This window comes from Capra hircus, chromosome 7 (assembly GCF_001704415.2).
Source record: "Capra hircus breed San Clemente chromosome 7, ASM170441v1, whole genome shotgun sequence".
In the NCBI taxonomy this organism is placed as follows: domain Eukaryota; kingdom Metazoa; phylum Chordata; class Mammalia; order Artiodactyla; family Bovidae; genus Capra; species Capra hircus.
In genome coordinates, this window is record NC_030814.1 from 60,373,526 (window position 1) to 60,392,976 (window position 19,451).

The 19,451-nt window shown below is 36.9% G+C and overlaps 1 protein-coding gene across 1 annotated transcript in view; it reads right to left on the reverse strand.

The window, feature by feature from the left end:
- The window catches only part of CTNNA1 (catenin alpha 1), a 173,423-nt gene that overhangs the window by 132,669 nt on the left and 21,303 nt on the right, over nucleotides 1–19,451 (reverse strand). Inside the window, exons 2-3 of the mRNA XM_018050322.1 lie at nucleotides 14,908–15,014; nucleotides 13,626–13,821 (exon numbers count right to left, since the gene is read on the reverse strand). Of these exons, the coding sequence (XP_017905811.1) occupies nucleotides 13,626–13,821; nucleotides 14,908–15,012 (301 nt within the window). The 5' untranslated portion in view covers nucleotides 15,013–15,014. The remainder of the gene's footprint in view (nucleotides 1–13,625; nucleotides 13,822–14,907; nucleotides 15,015–19,451) is intronic.

Below are 19,451 nucleotides of genomic sequence, written 5' to 3' on the forward strand. Positions count from 1 at the left end.
GTAGATATTTGGCAGAAAACCACAAAATTCTATAAAGCAATTATCCTTCAATTAAAAAACTAAATAATTTAAGTGGCAAAAAAAAATGCAGACTTCCTTGGTGGTCTGGTGGCTAAGACTCTGCACTCCCAACACATGGGGCCCGGGTTTGATCCCTGGTCAGAGAACTAGATCTCACATACCACAACTAAGGCCAAATAATTTTTTTTTTTTAACTGGAAGGGTCTAGATCAAAATATTAACCACTGACTTCATCTATGGGTAACAACAAAACTATAACTGATTTTTACTTCTTTTTTTGCTTTATCAAAAACATGTTAACTGCAAAAATTAACTTTTGCTAAAGGAATTTTTTATATCTACCCAGAGTATCCAGAAGAAGAAGAGGAAAAAAAAAAAGCAACCAACCAACATCACAGTTAAGTTTGTTACAAACTGCCCTGTACTTAACAAATGAGCATTTTAACACAGTAGAAAGCAAAAAAAAAAAAAAAACCCTAAATTTGAATACCTAGAACTTCCCTATCACAGGATTCCTAATTCTTAAAAGTTACTTTATCACTTTAGTTCCACTGATAAACTTACTTTATACCAAATTTTCTAAATTTATCTGATTAAAGGATCTCACCAAAAACTGATAACTGTTTTTATTTCTTTGTTATCATTCCACCAACTTTCTTCTTATAAAATAATACATTGACAGGACCAAGTCTTCATAAAATTATTTGCCAACTTCAAGATAATCAAGGATTAGCATGCATTTTCTAACCTGTCCCAATCCCTTCCCCCAAGTCCTCAAAATTTTTAAATTCATTTTCCATGATCTGGTAATAGAGTAAGACATCTTCCATGCTCATCAATGAAGACAAACTGGCATTATACTTGCAAAGAAAAACAGATTTTATAACATAGTACTTATGGGGAGGAACCAAATGGTGGAATATATCTGGCATAATTCACACGCCCTATGACACTCAGATGAGCATGAATGAAACAGTTAATCCTCTTCGCCTTCACCTTTACATTCATCAATGAGGGATATTTGGCTAAAACCACAGACCCCTGGATGACACCTCCATAGTTATAGAAAAACTGACCATGATTCGAACAGTTTCTGACAGATGACATTTTTAATTTTCCTGGGATGCCGTTTTTAATCCACAAAACTGTTTATCTTTAGAAAATCAACCCAGAATATTTAATATCATGTTATTTAAACACTATAACTCCATCTGAATCAGTTCAGGGAACACCTAGAAAAACTCTCAAACTATACCCTTCTCCATCCACTGTGGGTAAGAAAAGGAGTTTTGAATTTCTACTTTTTCTAGTAGACAGAATGGATTTTTAAAAAAAATTAAAATAGAGTACCACACATATTCATGTTCTCATTTTCCTTACTAATTCAAGTGTGCCCTGCTGCTATTCAAAAACACTCCAAAGAGAAGCACTTACTTCCTGATTACACATTCAAATAAATGCATAACATGCATTTCAACTTGGAATCACTTTCTTAAGAAATTAACTAGTAGAAACCACGTTTCTACATCATGGTTGAAGTCAGGCCAAAGTCAAAAATTCAGTATCTAACTTCCTCAGCTACAATGTACAAATATATTAAGGCAGGAATATTATCCACTGTATCTTAAAAGTATTATCCTGGTTAGTACTATTATTTTTGTGAGTTTAACAAGACTTTGAAAAAAAGGGAGGAGCAATTTCAAAATGACAGGAAACATCAGAATTTAAAAACTTCATTCTCCTTTCCTCAATCTCAAGATGGCTACATTGGAACCCAAGTCTCTGCAAAGTAGCACATGCTCACACAAGGACAGTGATCCAGAAGTGGACAGCAACCCTGACACATCCCAAATGAAAGAAAATACAGCCTTCACCCTAAAGACTTACTGTTTAAGTCAAACAGACAACTTTAAGACGTAAACACCTGGATGACAACCAGTGAATGATTTTTTGGAATTTATATTTTGCTTTTCCTGCTCAAGTTAAATGAAGAGCAACAGAAAATGGATTAAATAAGAGTGGAGGAACAGGGGTCAATGATGAACAAGTTTTAAATTAATCACAGTCCTCAGGAACATATGAAGGGTAGGAATTGGTAGCCCTTTAAACAACAAATACAGCCATCACAGGATCACACAAAGAGGGACATCCAGAAAAATAAGCAGTGAACAGGATAAAAAAATCTACTGAGATAGCAAGGGGAAAAGACAGGATAACAAATGAGAAGGCAGAACTTAAAGCAAGAGTATGAGAAAAATCAGCTGATTTCTTGTTAAGTTTAATGAAGAAAGTGATTACACTAATTTGGAAACCTTATTAACTTAAATTTAATCTTTTTCAAAATGTTAAATGTTTCTCTGCTATTGCTCTTCCATAGCATCATTAACGCTTTTTGAAGCCCGTACTCAATATTCCAGGGTAGGAATACTTGTCATTTTTCTCCTGTGAAAAACTGAACAGTCCATGTATAAGATCCAGCTCATGATTCTAACCTGAATAAAACCACACTAACAGCACCAGACAAATTAAAATGCAGTCTCTCTCACACACCCACACAAAGCTTCTCGAAGCTATGTTTCAAGTCTTCACATCATGAACTTAGCAAGCCCAGACTTCACTCTGTCTCCTGTCTACCTCTCAAATCCTACTCAAAACAATCACTGACAGCTGCTTTGTCCTGATCACATCTGCCTTTTAACATATATCTTGCAGGCTGCCTATATTAGATGTGGGTACATCAGTCTAAAGCTGTCAACATCTGCACTGGACAGGAGACCAATTTTCACCTCCTTCAATCTGACTCTAGTCAGTTGCCAGGGAGAAAATTATGCCTCAAGAGCCTGACAGCTTGTGCTCAATATTCTTTTGTCGGGGATAAAATACATCATTATTTTCCCTAAAACTGCCTTGCCAAGATTTACAATAAAATAAATACACACATACACACACACACACAAACATGTACAATCACACACATATACCTGTGGATGCACACACATTTCTCCATATGTATATACCATTTTCTCCCTTTATACAAATCATTCACACACATAACAAGGAAGAAGGCCTCTCTGTCCTCAATTTCACTATATAATTACTATGATAAATAAAAGAATGTCTCTTAATATCAATTTAAAACCCTCATTGCCTATCCCTTCTTTATGACAATGTCCTTAAAAGCCCGTTTTATCAAGTAATTCTGTACTTTCAAGATTTAAAAAAGCCAAGAAGACATTTGTGCAACAAGTCCAAGTCACCAATGAACTATAACTGCTAAGATCACAAGAAGCTGGTAAACTCAACAGCTTTAACTATTGTTTTAGAAGACCAATAAACACTGCTTTCTTGCTCTAAGTGACAAGACACTTTCTGCAGAAAGGACAGTTCCTGTAACAACTTCAATTAAGTACTGAACAACACTGACTGTTCTCATAAGCTAAAATCCTTCTCCTATTCAAGGATAATGGGCTTGTATTATAATCAAAGTTTACCTCAAAAGGAATTATGATCCCAAAACCAGAACTGGAAAAGTCTCCAAAAAAATCTTAACACAAATACTGCCTGACATAAACAGACATGAAAGGTGGAAAACTATAAGCCAAACATTAAAATGTTTGCTTTCTGTTTACTGAACAAGGACATATAGTAAAAAAAATTTACTTATTTTCACCTTCTATCCATTTAGAGAGAAGGGTTATGTAGGTGTTACTATTAAATGTTTTTCCAGTATTAGAGAAAATTTCAAATATTGGAGAGGATTATTACAGTGAATTATCTAGATATTTTCATGTTGTTCACCATGTGAATGAGAGGTGACTAGGTGTAGTTAGCAGCAAGGCAGTCATGGAACAAAAAGTCTGTGAGGCAGTAAGAGGCATGGATTTAGCTGCAGTCTTTGCTCTGTTCAACAGAACTCAACCACCTTTTCAAGGACTACCATAAATCAGGTCCCACCATTAAAATCACTACAGACAGACACAATCATGTCTTGATTCTCAACGCCAAGTTAATGCTACCTCTGCATACCAATAGACTAGCGATGAGAAACCTAGAAGATTAGCATCTCCAGGCCAATAAACCAAGTCTCAATTTTTGAAAACCTGGCAGAATTCAAATCAATAAGAAAAATAACAAGGATTCAACAAATCTGCAAAGGAGCACTACTATTTATAAATACTTATCACTGCCCTAGAGACTCTCATAAGCACCATGTTTCAGATATATTCATAAACACAAATAAATGGTCAACCTCAGTTACTGCAAACAATGCAAATTTTTAAAAAGAAAGTAGCATTTTACACCTGTGAAGACAGCAAAAAATATTAATGGACTATCCATTAATTTTCAAGAAGGATAATTTGCTTTCATTAAACATCATATTATTATTATTATTATATTCTGTGTTCCTCTGAAGAACGGAGAGCACCCACATTCCTTGTGTCCTGGGGTGACACTCCTTTGGCAGTAGGAAGTGTTTCAGTGCTGAGAAAGACCAAAGCTAAAGCTAACCAATCCCCTCCATGACTAAGATATAAACACTAAGAAAACTTTTATCTGCTGGGATGAAAAAACTAGGCAGTAGGAAGTGTTTCAGTGCTGAGAATGACCAAAGCAAACCTAACCAATCCCCTCCATGACGAAGATATAAACACTAAGAAAACTTTAATCTGCTGGGATGAAAAAACTAGTATGACCACTTTCAACTAGAGGTGGGCATCTTATCCAATATGTATAAATGGAAATAGAGGTAAACACAAGGAGACAAATGATGAAGAAAGTCATGCATCCTTTCAGTCAGTCACACCTGGCTATGCTTGAACTCTGGATCTACTCCTGGAATTGCCAAACTAAAACTCGTAAGAATTTCCCAGGTGGCTCAGTGGTAAAGAATCCACCTGCCAAGCAGGAGACACAGGTTCAATCCCTGGGTCAGAAGATCCCCTGGAGAAGGAAATGGCAACCCACTCCAGTATTCCTGCCTGGGAAACTGTATGGACAGAGGAGCCTGGAGGGCTACAGTCCATGGTGTCACAGAGTCAGACACAACTTAGCAACTCAACAACAACAAAGACCCCAAAAGTCTCTTTTTGTTTAAACAAGTTTGAGTTGAGTTTCTGTATCTTGTAATGGGTGAGGTTATATGAATATTAAGCAAGATAGACAGATATAACCCTATATGTGCTGTGCTGTGCTAAGTCGCTTCAGTTTCTGACTCTTTGTGACCCTATGAACTGTAGCCCACCAGGCTCCTCTGTCTATGGGATTCAAGAATACTGGAGTGGGTTGCCACGGCCTTCTCCAGGGGATCTTTCCGACCCAGGGATCAAACCCGTGTCTCTTACGTCTCCTGCATTGGTAGGTGTGTTCTTTACCACTAGTACCACCTGGAAGCCCTACTAGAGAACAATTTAGAACGTTTTGAAGTCCTAAAATCTAAGTCCCTGAGGAAACTTTCTGAATGGTAGTTAGATGAGAACACATATATTGGAAACTCCTCCAAACTGTACACCAATATGTATACTTTGCTATATATATACTGTAAATACATATTCTTCAGTTCAGTTGCTCAGTCACGTCCAACTCTTTGCAGTCTGACTCCATGGACTGCAGCATGCCAGGCTTCCCTGTCCATCACCAACTCCCGGAACCTACTCAAACTAATGTCCATCATGTCAGTGATGCCATACAACCATCTCATCCTCTATCGTCCCCTTATCCTCCCACCTTCAATCTTTCCCAGCATCAAGGTCTTTTCAAATGAGTCAGCTCTTTGCATCAGGTAGCCAAAGTATTGGAGCTTCAGCATCAGTCCTTACAATGAATATTCAGGACTGATTTCCTTTAGGATGGACTGGCTGGATCTCCTTGCTGTCAAAGGGACTCTCAAGAGTCTCCAACACCACAGTTCAAAAGCATCAATTCTTCAACGCTCAGCTTTCTTCGTAGTCTTTCTTTCTTTATATACTCTTAATGTTTTTTTAAAAGATCTGTGCTCCTGTATTCCTACTCCAGGAAATGTATTTAAAGATATAAATTTTTTAAAGGGAAAACATTGTATGTATAGTGTTCACTTATAACAGCATTTTTATATCAAAAACATAAAAATAACTAAGTCCAATAATAGGGAAATGATACAATAGAAAGTATACGGTTTTAAAGATTATAAATACCAAGGTTATAGTAAATCATAAAAATAATGCCTGTAATTACTTTAAAATTTTTAAAGAAAACAGTAAAATGGTATAAACTAGAAATAAAATGCATATATGTAGCCAAGGAATTAAAAAGAAACAGAAAACTAAATTAAGACTATAATAACCCCCAAAAATGTAAATCTAATAAAATATAGAGGATATATGTATTGTATATATATAGACAGCAATGAAAGAAATTTTTAAAAGATCTAAATAGATGAAAATGTATTTTGTTCTTAAAAGACTCAATAGAGTAAAAATGTTGACTCTCCCCAAAGTTTAATGTAATCCCTATCAAAATCCCAGATTTTCTATAGACAAGATTATCTAAGATTTACGTGGAAAAGCAAAAAAAAAAAAAAAAAAAAAACTAACAGCTAAAACAATTTAGAAAAAGAATAAAGGAGAAATCACTCAACCCAATTTTGAGACTCATAACTACAGCAATAAAGACTGTGAGCATTGGCTGAGTGATAGACACATAGATAATAGAACAAAATAGAGAACCCAGAAATAATCCCACACAAGTACAGCTTGATTTTTTTTCCCCAGCTGACTGATTTCTAACAGGGTGCAAAAACAACTCAATGAAATAGTCTTTTCAACAAATGATACTTGAACAACTAGCTGTTCACAAAGGAAAAAAGAACCCAATCTAAACCTCACATGCTATACAAAAATAATCCAAAATGACCCCAAGAGTTAAAAGTAAAACATAGAATTTCTAAAAGAAAATAGGAGAAAATCTTCATGAGCTAAATAAAGCTTGTTGAAGAATTCTTAGACATGACACCGAAAGCATATTCCATACATTGGGAGAGGGGAATCAATCAATTGGACTTCACCAAAATTAAAAACTTAGTATGCTATTTAAAACTTAGATCTGTTAAGAGGGTGAAAAGACAGGTTACATTCACATCACGGAGTACTCACAGTATACCTGCCTGTAATTAAAAAGCTACAAACTATTGATACACCAATTGGAGGGCTCTCAAGGGCAGCATGTTGGGGGGGGGGTGTGTGTGTGGGGTGTGGGGTGTGTGTGTGTGTGTGTGTGTGTGCGCGCGCGCTGGGGGGGGCGGGGGAGTGGGGAAAGCCAATCTCAAAAGATCATACATTGTATGATTCCATTTATACAATATTCTTGAAATGACAGAACTAGAGACGGAGACAGATTAGATGCCAAGGGTGAGGGATGATGGGGAATGTAAGCAACATGGGTATGACTATAACAGGTATAAGAGGGAGAGCTTTGTGGTGATGGAATAGTTGTGTATCTTGTTTGCAGAGGTGGTTGTACAAATCTTCACAGGTTAAAACCAGAGAAATGCTGTGCCAATGTCAATTTCCTGCTGCTGATATAGTACTACAGTTCCATAAAATGTAACCATTGAGGGAAACTGGGTAAATGGTATACTGGACTACTCTATACTATATGTGCAACTCCTTGTTAATCAAAATTAAAAGTTAAAAAAAACATGTTACTTTTTATTATATACCCTAAGTGATTAATGTCTGAGGAAGGTTATTTCAATTTTTCACATACCAGGTCCCTCAGCTCTGTCTATAAAGAAAGAGCAGCCATTCATACTGGCCAAGCTGGCAGTAAACCTGCATGCGTGTGTGCGTGTGTGCTTGGTTGCTAAGCCGTGTCCAACTCTTGGCAACTGCGTGACTGCATGACAACTGGCCAATTCTCCCTCTCCATGAGCTGTCGCAGCAGTCCCTTCCTTAACAGCACCATCTCACCTCCCTCACCCCAGCGGTTTCCTGACTGCTAGTCCAGCCTCCAGGCTCTCCCCCAACCCCTTTAAGGCTTCCTGTACACACCTGAGAAACTAGTCTTCCCTAAACACCACTTCTTTTCATATTCCATGTTATCCAGATGGTAGAACTTAAAACAGGAACAAAGTTAAGGAAACATATTTCAGTTTAATTTAAGAAGAAAAAGGTGTTAAAAATAAACACAAAGCCATTTGGAAAAAGCTGCTTCCAGAGGTGCAAGTCCTGTGTCACTAGATATATTTAAGCATATGGGTACCTGAACCTGGGAGACCTATTCCAGCCACAGAACTCTCTAACTTGCTATCACTTCCCTGATAGTGCTCCCTTCTTCACTTGGCATTCCAAGCCACCCTCTAAAATCTAGCTCCAAGCTCTTTCATATCCAACCTCTCCTCCTAGCACCCTCTCCACTCAGGGCCTTCACTGCTCCCCATGCACATCTTGCTTTGTCTGCTGCTTTCCTTACTTGAATGACTTTTTCTCCCTCCCTTCTTTTACCTTTCAAGATCCAGTACACCTTCAGGAAGCTTTTCTAATCCCATGTGGACCTTCTAATTCCGTTCTTTGCATGCTACTCATGCTATTTATGTCCGTATGTCCTGATTATAAGCTCCGAGACCAAAAAGCAGTAAAAACAGCTTCCTGTCTGCTAGAAGACAGTCTCTCTCTCCCTTTTTAATATTATTTTGGCCACTCTGCACTACATGCTCAATCCTAGTTTCTTGACCAGGAATCAAACCCAGGCCCCCTACAGTGGAAGCACAGAGTCCTAAACAATGAACCTCCAGGGAATTCCTCAAAATAGTCTCTTCACGAGAGACTGAACATGGTCACCCAGCCCTTTCCCCACTCTGGCCTAACACAAGTTTCTCCCCAGGAAATCCACTGTTGTGAACCTGCAGCTCACCAATCATCTAGCCCTTTGCTGAGAAGAGTATCTTTAGAAGCCGTGTGAGAATATGAGAATACATAAAGGTGCACCTGAGACTCTTGGGACCTTCTCCCTCGTTCACCCGGAAATGCCCATGAGCTGTAGGGAAGAAGTTACTGATGCAGCAACAAGTTTCTGTTCTTGGCCTTTGAGATCTACTGTAAATTGTAGCTAATAGATTAAAAAACACTTTTCGAGAAGAAACCATTCCTCATCACTTAACTTCCTATTTATTACTATCATCACTGGTCCTCCTTTTTAAATGTCTCCCCCCTTTTCAAACAAATGTCAATTAGGCTTTCCCATCTCTGCCTCTTGGATGCCCCCTCACCTTCTCATCAGAGCCCTATTCAAGTATTCATGAAATACTTTTAGATACTCTTTGCAACACACAGGTACTGTGAAAGTATGTATGTATAAGTAAAGGCTGCTAATGGATATGAGATTTATTTTCAGAGTGGCGAAAATGTTCTGGAATTAAATAATGGTGAAGCTGCACAACTCTGCTAAAAACCACTGAATTATATACATTTTAAAATGGTGAATTTTATGCATTTAAAAATGGTGAATTTTATGTTAAGTGAATTATCTCTTTTTTTTTTAAAGGTAAGATTCTCCACCAGTATCCCAATACTTACATTTGGCACCGGGGCAAAAACATCTTAATTTTTAAGAAACATCTTTTCTCACATACTTCTTGGAGAACATAGTCAATTACGTTCCTCAAACATTTAAGCGCCTATCATAGACAGGCACCATGATAGCTGCCACAGAAAACAGTTGTCAGACCATCACAGAACCTATGCTGCTGGAGCCTAAGAGGGGAAGATAACTAGCTATTTAACTATCACTGTGCCAAGATCTAGGAAGAAAAAGTATAAAGGTAAGAATGACCTAATCAGAGTGGGAAATGTGAGGGTGGGCAGGGTCCCCAAAAAACACATCCTAAGAGACACCGGTAAGCTTCAGTCTGTATCAGGTAGTTAACAACTAATTTGGGCTGACAAGCAGTACAACAAAACCCCTGTTTCACAGGGGTTTGGAGGCCATGCAATTGGTAACTGGCTCCCATCCACCACAGGAGACTCACCTGGTCTTGAGGTAAAGCAACCCTGCATTTATGTACGTGTATGTTTTACCCACTGACAGTGTTATGATAAGGTTTTAGTGTCCTCACAAATGTTTGTGTTTATTATTCATGTAATCAGGGGCAAATACAAAAAGAAAATTAAGTTATGCTGAAAAACTGCATACATTCAAGTCTCTGATTATTAATAATTGCACAGAACAACACAGACAGGGCTTAAACAAGCTCAAAAGATATAGAAGGTTCAATTTTTGGCTCAAAAGCATTTTAAATAAGAACCTAAATCAACTATTTATTCGAAGACAGTAAGCTCACATCTTTAACCCTACATCAGAGGTCAGCTAACTATGGCCTGTGGGTCAAACCTAGCCAATCCACCGTTTTCATTAATAAGTTTTACTGGAATATAGCCATGCCCATTTGTTTTTACACTGAATAGCTGCTTTCCCAACACAACTGCTGAACTCAATAGTGTTAAGAGAAACCTTATCGCCAATAAGGTCTAAAATCCTTACTGCTTGGCCAACTTGTACTAGATGAAAGTAGCCCACACTGATTCAGAACAAAAGCATCTTTTTACACATCCTTTAGCAATTAAAGGATGTTCCAATGGATAAGCAACAGACTTAAAATGCAAAGAACTCTACTTCATTAGTCAATCTACTATGGAGTTCTTGATAAATCGTAATTACTCTACATTTTATATACCAGTAAAATTCAGAGCAGTTAGGTCAGAGTTTTCCATAAGTGCTCAGGACTGCTGAAAGCAAGCCTGGGAAAGGTTTCTCTGTATTAATATATATTTCTGCCCAATAAATTACCCCCAAGTAAGTATCTTAAACATTTATTATCTCCCCAAGTTTTCTGTGGGTCAGGAATTCAGGGTTGGCTGGGGCTGCCATCATCTGAAACTTAACTGTAGTTAGATGATCTTCCAAGATGGCCTGGTTACATGCTTGGTAAACTGGTACAAGAAACATCAGTTCCTCTCCACAAGACCTCCTGAGTGACCTCATAACCTAGCCAGCTTCCCCCGAGTCAATAATCCATGAGAAAGAAACAGGAAAACACAATTCTCCTTATGACTTTGCTTAAGATAGTGTAACTTCCACACCACATTCTATTCTTTACAGAACTAAGTAAGAGTCTCTAAGTACAACACATATTCAAGAAAATCAAAGTTAGGCCTCATTTTTAAAAGAAAAGGTGTTAAAGAATCTTCATATATTAACATCACTGCAGGGTTTCAAATGATGAGTAAATAGCTTCAACAACATAACCTACAAGGTTTGGTTGACTCAGGAATCTGTGCTTAACCATTATCATACATTTTGTTCTATTCATCATAGGAGAGAGACTGTATCACTATTTGTTAACATTCACCAAAGAAAAAAGTAAGTCAACAGAAGAAAGGCAAAGCACTCCAGTTTTTCACATCTGACACAGTAACAGTGATGGGAGGCAGTTATACGTTTGCTTTAGTTTTAGTTGTTTTGTTTTGCTGCAAGAAGGAAAATTATGGAGACTAGATCATGGACAGATCAAAAATAATTGCAAAGCTGTACCAGAACAGATAAGCATTTATGATTCATAAAAAATTTTCTCAGATACAAACAAAAATAACAGAAACTGAAATTTAGATGTGCATTCACAATGGGAGGGGCGGGGCTGTGCTTGGGAGCGTGTATTATATCACAATTGCTACAGATGTGTATCAGAGTAACTTCTGGAACAAGGAACATATATAGTAGGGGAAAAAAGTTATTTGTTACAATTCAACTTATTTTTAAAATAAATGTCTCTGTAGACCCATAAACACTTGACCAAATTCACCTGTTAATACTGTGAGTTTCATTAGGGGAAGCAAGAAGACCAAGGAAGCAAAACTTTCTCACAGAGGGCAGAGAAGTAACAGTCATCCTGATTTCCTCAACAAAAAGCTCAAAAATGGTCCTGAATCAGACAATTAAATCACTTTAAATTCATTCAAAATTCACTCTGCCAGGTTGAACAGTATCCCTCCAAAATTTAGATCCTCCCAGAATCTGTGTGGCCTTATTTAGATACATGGTCCTTGTAGATATAACCAAATTAAGATGAGGTTATCCTGGATTAGAGTGGACCCCAATTCAATGACTAACATCCTCATAAGAGGGAACTTGGCAACAAAGATACATGTGACAAAAAAAGCCAGATATTAGAGGGACCTGTCTACCTGTCAAGGAACACCAAGGATTGCCAGCAACAAGCAGAAGCTAGGAAAGAATATGGAACCGTTTTCATCTAAGGCCCCAAGAAAGAATGAATCCTGCTGACACCTTGATTTCAGATATCTAGCCTCCAGAATGCCAAAAAAATGAATTTCTGTTGTTCTAAGTTACCAAGTTAGCAGTCATTTACTATGGCAGCCAAAGAAAACTAACACATCCACTCAGCTACGATTATGGAACTTAAGTAATCTCACCATTTTCAGTATTAGAAATATCTATTCACGAACTCAGAACATTAGGAGATAGCATCTCCATTTAATGCCTTGCCCTTTTTGGGTACTGTCACAGGGATGAATTTGACTTAAGACTCCAGTGGACTATGTATACTGCTGTCAGCCAGAGGGCCACTGAGGCTTTCCCAAAGACCAGTAGAGCTCATGCACAGAGCACGGGAGTCAGTTCCCCTGCGCTGATAGCCAACAGCCCTAAAAAAAATAAAAAATAAAAACCACCTATGTTTTTGTTGAAGTCCTCTTGCTGGACCAGAAGTTTAACAAAAAACTACAGGTCAAGAAGTTATTCTTTCAGATTTAAAGTCCTCTTATCTAGATAAGCAAAAAGAACCTACTATATAGCACAGGGAGCTCTGTTCAATATTCTGTAACAACCTAAATGGAAGAAGAATATGAAAGAGAAAAAAAAAAAAATAGATACACGTATAACTGAATCACTTTGCTGTACACATGAAACTAACATTGTTAATCAACTATACTCCAATATAAAATAAATTTTTTAAGAAAATAAAGTCCTCTTATCATGATTATTACATCATAATGATGGCAGTTTTTCTAACAGTAACCATTGGTAAGCTGTGGGTTACCATTTCACTTCTTATTAATTCTGAGTTTCCCAAAACATGTTTCCTTTAAGCTCACATTTAAATTATTTTAAACTCAAGCCAATGCAAATACGCATGGCTGATTTAACCTATCAGTCTGACAGAAAGAGACACTGTCTAGGTTATTTTCAGAATTGCTAAACATTTTTCTATTTTATCACCCCTGTATCTTTAGCACAAATTAACATATTACACAGGATAAAAGATAAACTTCTGCCCCATATATTTCCCATCAAATTGTGTTACAACATTCCTACAACTATTACTTAGAACATTGAAGAGAACTGGATTCAAATGCTCCAAAAAAGATGTTCGTTAATCACTCCTAATTAAAGCTTAAGCCAGTACAACTTAATACATTTCCAACAAGTGAATATTTGTAGTTACTTGAGCAACTGGCAATATATAAGAATGAAAATATTGACCACAAAGTCACCTTCAAGGATTATTTTTCTAGAAAAGCCTGGCTCTCTCCATACGAAAAGTGGTATTGACCTACCTTGTTTTCGAACATCTTCTACAGCAGCCACAAGCTCCTCCTTGAGAAACTGACTCTCCTTCGCAATTTTATCCCCCTTCTCCAAGAAATTCTCAGTTGCTTGTTCAACAGATGCAGCCAAAACATGGGCCTTCTTAGAACGACCTCTCTTCTTATTAGAGGGCCCCTTGCTATTGGTGTTTACCAAGGTTGTAACCTAAAAGTTTCAATTTTGAAAATTAAACTGTAGCCAACTAAAATCAAAAGAAAAAAAAAAAAAACACTAAGAGTAACATCTTTACAGATAGCAAGAATAAATTGCTCATAGTAAAATGAAACATTCCATTTATGAGACTCTAGTAAGTATTAACAAATAAGATAAAATTCTCTCCATATTTTAAAATATTCAGCAATGATATATCATATTTACTTTCCAAAATAATTTAGCTATCTCAATATGTAAGTTAAGAAATATAATGAATATTTTAATTTCTCAAACATGATCACTACGCTTTTAAGCTTCATTTTACAGATTAAAAACTAACAACAAACAAATTACATGTCTCTATTATGGTCATCAAGAAGTTTAGAAAGAGGTTAACAATGAATTTTGGAGTCCAAGAAAATTATTTATAATTTAAAAATATTTATTTTATATTTATATTTAAAATATCTTTATTTATATTTAAAATATTTATTTTCTTGAGCTCCAAAATCACTGCAGATGGCGACTGCGACCATGCCACTACCTCTCATTTTCGTGCTCGAGTACAAGGTCTGTCTCCCTCACTCACACACAGACACATACACGTGCCACAATGCTACATGTGCACAGCAAGTTGCTAACAGTTTAATGAAATGTCATCACACTGTGATATTTGTATTTGTAACAGAACATACCAAAGCTACGCTCTCAAATTAAATGACCTTCTAATAGATCCTGGACAACAAAAGGTGTATTAAGCAGGGTGAACAGACTTAATATTAATAGTCAAGGTTCCATATCCTATCTTTCTTAGAAATACTCATAAGTATTAAGCGGTACGCACTGCACAGTACTAGCCCCTATTATTGCCAATCAAGACTGAAGACAATGGCATCAAATATATTTCTAAAAGGCTAAATGAATCCACACATAAATATTTAATTATTAGTGGAGCCAAACTGTCTCATTACTATCAGCCTGAACTCAACCACTCAAATTAAGGCTTTGAACTAAACAACTTTGCCCTGTGTTTATTACCCAGGCCTACAATTATGGAACCATATTATAACAACTATGTATTTGTTTGCAGATTCTTACCTGGGTAACAAGAGGCTCTAACAGTCTTTCAACTGCCAGAGTCCTGATCTCTAGACTTTTGGGGTCCCATTTGAAGTTTATGTTGCCTGTGTGGACAGCAGTCATTTCTGAAAGAGAAACAGCGAGTCAGGCAAATATCAAACACACATATGAAACATAAAAAATCTTCTCCTACTCAAGGACTTTTTTACACCAGAAAGTTACAATCACCACAAGATGAAAGAAATTCTTACCAGCCTGCACATGAGGGCCCAGTAACTCTTACATATAAGATTTTGAGTTTACAAACATTATGGGTACTACAAGAGGGCACTGCCAATCATGAGCTTTTCCCCTTGGGCTTCTTTGGCACCAAGGCACTTCTACCTCCAGTTTTTTCATGCTAACCTAGAATCAGGATGAAAAGCTCAAGGAAAAGAAGGCTAATACAGAAGATGCTGATTTGTCTTATTCTGCAATGGTTATAATACACTTATTATCTAAAAGGTAAACCTCACTTCATTTTCTGATGGATTCTTACAGAATATCTTATCTTACTATATTAAAACCTAACACTTCAATCTACTGTCTTCTGCACCGACCGCTATTATCACTCACAGCCCGAAGAAATTTCAAGTCACACCTAGTCAAGTATCACTGTATCACTGTCAAAGTAAACTTCCATTAGACAGAGGCTTTAAGACTAAGGGAAAAGACTTCAGCCATAATACCAAGCAGTTGGTGTTTGCTTCTAAAAGTAGTGCCTCGAAGATTAAACAGAAAAACAGGTGAGGTATGCAGATGAGGTAAACACTAATATAAACAAACTGTTCATAGAAATACAAATCTTAAAAGGGTGCATTCTTATGAATTTTTACCTCTTGATTTTCACTCTAAAGGGAAAATGAAGGTCCATGGAAAAACCTGGGTACAATGATGTTTACAAAAGCACTATATATAGTCATTAAAAACTAGAAACTACCCATATTTCAAAAAACAGACCACTAAATAAACAAATCACAGAACCAATCACAAAATGGGATACTGTGCTGCTCTTAAAAAACTACATTAACGAAATTTAGGAAGAAATAATAGTATTCTCACTGCCCAGGTCTTTATTTCTATTAAATATTAATTCCTTAAAAAAAATTTTTTTTAAGGTATATTCCAGGTCTGATATATCCTATTGTGCAGAAAGCAAGGAAAGACACAATGACTAACAAGAGCATATTAAAAAGATACAAGAACCAAGGGCTCCACTGGCTAAATTCACAAGTTGAATATCAAGAAGATGACTGTAACTGCCTATTAGCCATCCTATGACCATGCATGGTCAGTCGCTTCAATTGTGTCCAACTCTGCAACCCTATGGACCATAGGCTACCAGGCTCCTCTGGTTTGGGCTGCCATGCCTTCCTCCAGGGGATCTTCCTGACCCAACCCATGTTCTCTTGCACTGCAGGTGGATTTTTTACCTCTGAGCCACAGGGGAAGCTCTAATGATCCTCAAAAAAAAAGGAAGGGATGAGAAGAAAATTTCTGTACAACAAATGTTCAACAGAATTAGAAAATGACCATTTTGTAAACCCCAATGTAATAACTGTTTCAAACTAGGACTATCAATGGATGTTAACACCATTAGGTGATGGACTAGTGGGGAACAGACTATTTATAAGGTGCCAAAGTATCACCTGACAGGTTTTACTTAACTAATTACAAATGGGGCAAGACATATCTTTACAACATTGAGATCTAATGGCCATCTCCTTAAGTAACAAAATTTAGCACTGCTAATAATGCAACTCTGATATTACATGCCTCACATGCCATGCCTTGGCATGTGAAGTGCCCTATATTCCCTAAAAAGTATTCTTAATGAAAAAAAAAAAGTTTTAGATGTTTTTCAAGAGCCCCAGTATTACTATAAACTGAGCAAAGTTAATCGTCCAAGAGCAAAATGAAAATTAAATATTTAACCTGAGTCTAATGAAGCCTCTGCATAGGGATTCCAAGCCTTTTTCAATGCATGGATCCCTTAAGCAGTCTTGTGAATCTTACAGACTAATGTTGTCTGGTAGAAATACAATACAAGCCACCTATGCAATTTAAATTTTTCTAGAAGCCACATTAAAAAGTAGAAAGAAACTAATGAATTAATTTCAATAATTTATTTATTTAACACAGTATATCCAGAATATTATCATTTCATAACTGATTTTTCTAAGTTACTGATTACATAAGATGGTTTACAAAGTACTGCTGCTGCTGCTGCTAAGTTGCTTCAGTCGTGTCCGACCATGTGCGACCCCAGAGACGGCAGTCCATCTGTCCCTGGGACGGCTCCTCTGTCCCTGGGACGGCTCCCCTGTCCCTGGGATGGCTCCCCTGTCCCTGGGATTCTCCAAGCAAGAACACTGGAGTGGATTGCCATTTCCTCCTCCAATGCATCAAAGTGAAAAGTGAAAGCGAAGTCGCTCAGTCGTGTCCGACTCGTAGTGACCCCGTGGACTGCAGTCCACCAGGCTCCTCCATCCATGGGATTTTCCAGGCAAGAGAACTGGAGTGGGGTGCCATTGCCTTCTCCGTACAAAGTACTAAGTGTTGGAAATCGAGGATGTGTTTTACACTTAAGGCATATTTACATTCAGACAAGTCACCTTGCCAGTGCTCAGTAGCCATGTGTGGATAGAGGCTTCAGTACTGCACAATGCAGCTATAGACCCTTTCTCAGAATTTTTTTCTTAATGCATGAAATGCAATTCAAAAGATTACAAAGGAAACATATATATTGAGATTTAGCTATCAAAAGCAATATATATGCTCTTTATTAACATACTAAATAAGATGTCAAGAATTCTGATAAGTACTTCAAAGTAAAATGAACACACACTTTTTCAAGATAGATTACAATTACTTCATGTATGAAAGGCACTGAGATTCCTACTGTTGGGACAAAGTTATAGGTTCAACTGAAGTTGGAGTTTGTTTTCTATTGTTAATAATAAATTCCTATTAATAATAACGAAGACAAAACTTTTCCAACCCATATTCAGTGCAGGTTAAAAAATCCTAACCTGAACTGAATTTCACAGAAGTATATAAGGGATACAGATGCATGTTAAATACCATATGGGAACAGACAACTGGAATATAAGGCATTCTTATAAAACAATGGGGCCTTAACTCTTCAAAAAGTCAGTATGGTGGTGTGGGACATAATTCAGACTAAAAGACTCAGGAGACAAAAGAATCTAATGCAAGACACATATCTCATTCAGATCCTGGTTTGAAACAAAACGCTATTAAGAAGACATTTGTAGGAAAACTGGTAAATTTTTATATTAAATATTATATTCACTGGAGGAGGAAATGGCAACCAGCTCCAGTATTCTTGCCTGGAAAACACCAAGGACAGTATGAAATGCATGCTTGACGTCGCAAAGAGTTGGACACGACTTGGCGACTGAACAACAACAAATTAGATTATATTATGGAATTAATGCTCAGTTTCATAGCTGGCTTCCCTGGTGGCTCAGAGGTTAAAGCGTCTGCCTGCAATGCGGGAGACCTGGGTTCAATCCCTGGGTTGGGAAGATCCCCTGGAGAAGGAAATGGCAACCCACTCCAGTATTCTTGCCTGGAGAATCCCGTGGACAGAGAAGCCTAGTGGGCTCCAGTCCAAGGGGTTGCAAACAGCACGACTGAGCAACTTAACTTTCACTTTTTTTCTTTCTTTCATAGGTGTGATAATGAACTGCAGCTGTATAGAAAAAGGACTATTTTTAGGAGATGCGTACTGAAATCTTTAGAAATCAAATGTCAGGATGACTGCAATTTTCAAATTCAGCAAAAGTAAACATACATAGAGAGATCACAAATTATTTAAAAATATTCATAACTATTAAATCCAGATGGAGATCATGTGAAGTGGCTGGGTACACCTGAAATTTCTCATCTTAAAAATAAAGAAAATGTTGTAGAGGTTTATGAGAAAATGTTCAAAATACAGACTACTGAAGACAGAAAGTAGATTTCAAAAACAATATGAAGTACAACTGCAGTGGGATATATAAGCCAAAATATTAACAACAATGTTACATCTTAAGATTGGGGGATTAAGAGTGGTGTTAACTTTCTTTTTTCACAATTGTATTCTCTGATTTTATAAAATTACAGCTATTTAGAAAGTTGCTTTTGTAATGAAAGAAGTAGAATCTTTATTTTACAAGGTGCAAGGAGGACAATATAATCAAAAGGCATGCTTGATCATCACTCAACCACTTTGAACTTGTTTCTTCATTTATAAAATAAGGCTATCATTTACTTAAAAAAAAAGATCATCACTATCTTTAGAGGGCTTGTGTGAAAATTAAACAGATGATGATCCACTGAATTAAATGAATCCAAGATAACACCAACAAAGAAGGAAAAGTTCTTCCATAATAGGAAATCAGCTAACATATGGAGAAGGAGTAACACATACAGAAAAATCACCATTTAAGAAACCTCACAATATATTCAGGCAAGAATTAGCAAAGAATGCTAAAGCAAACAGGTGAAAAGAT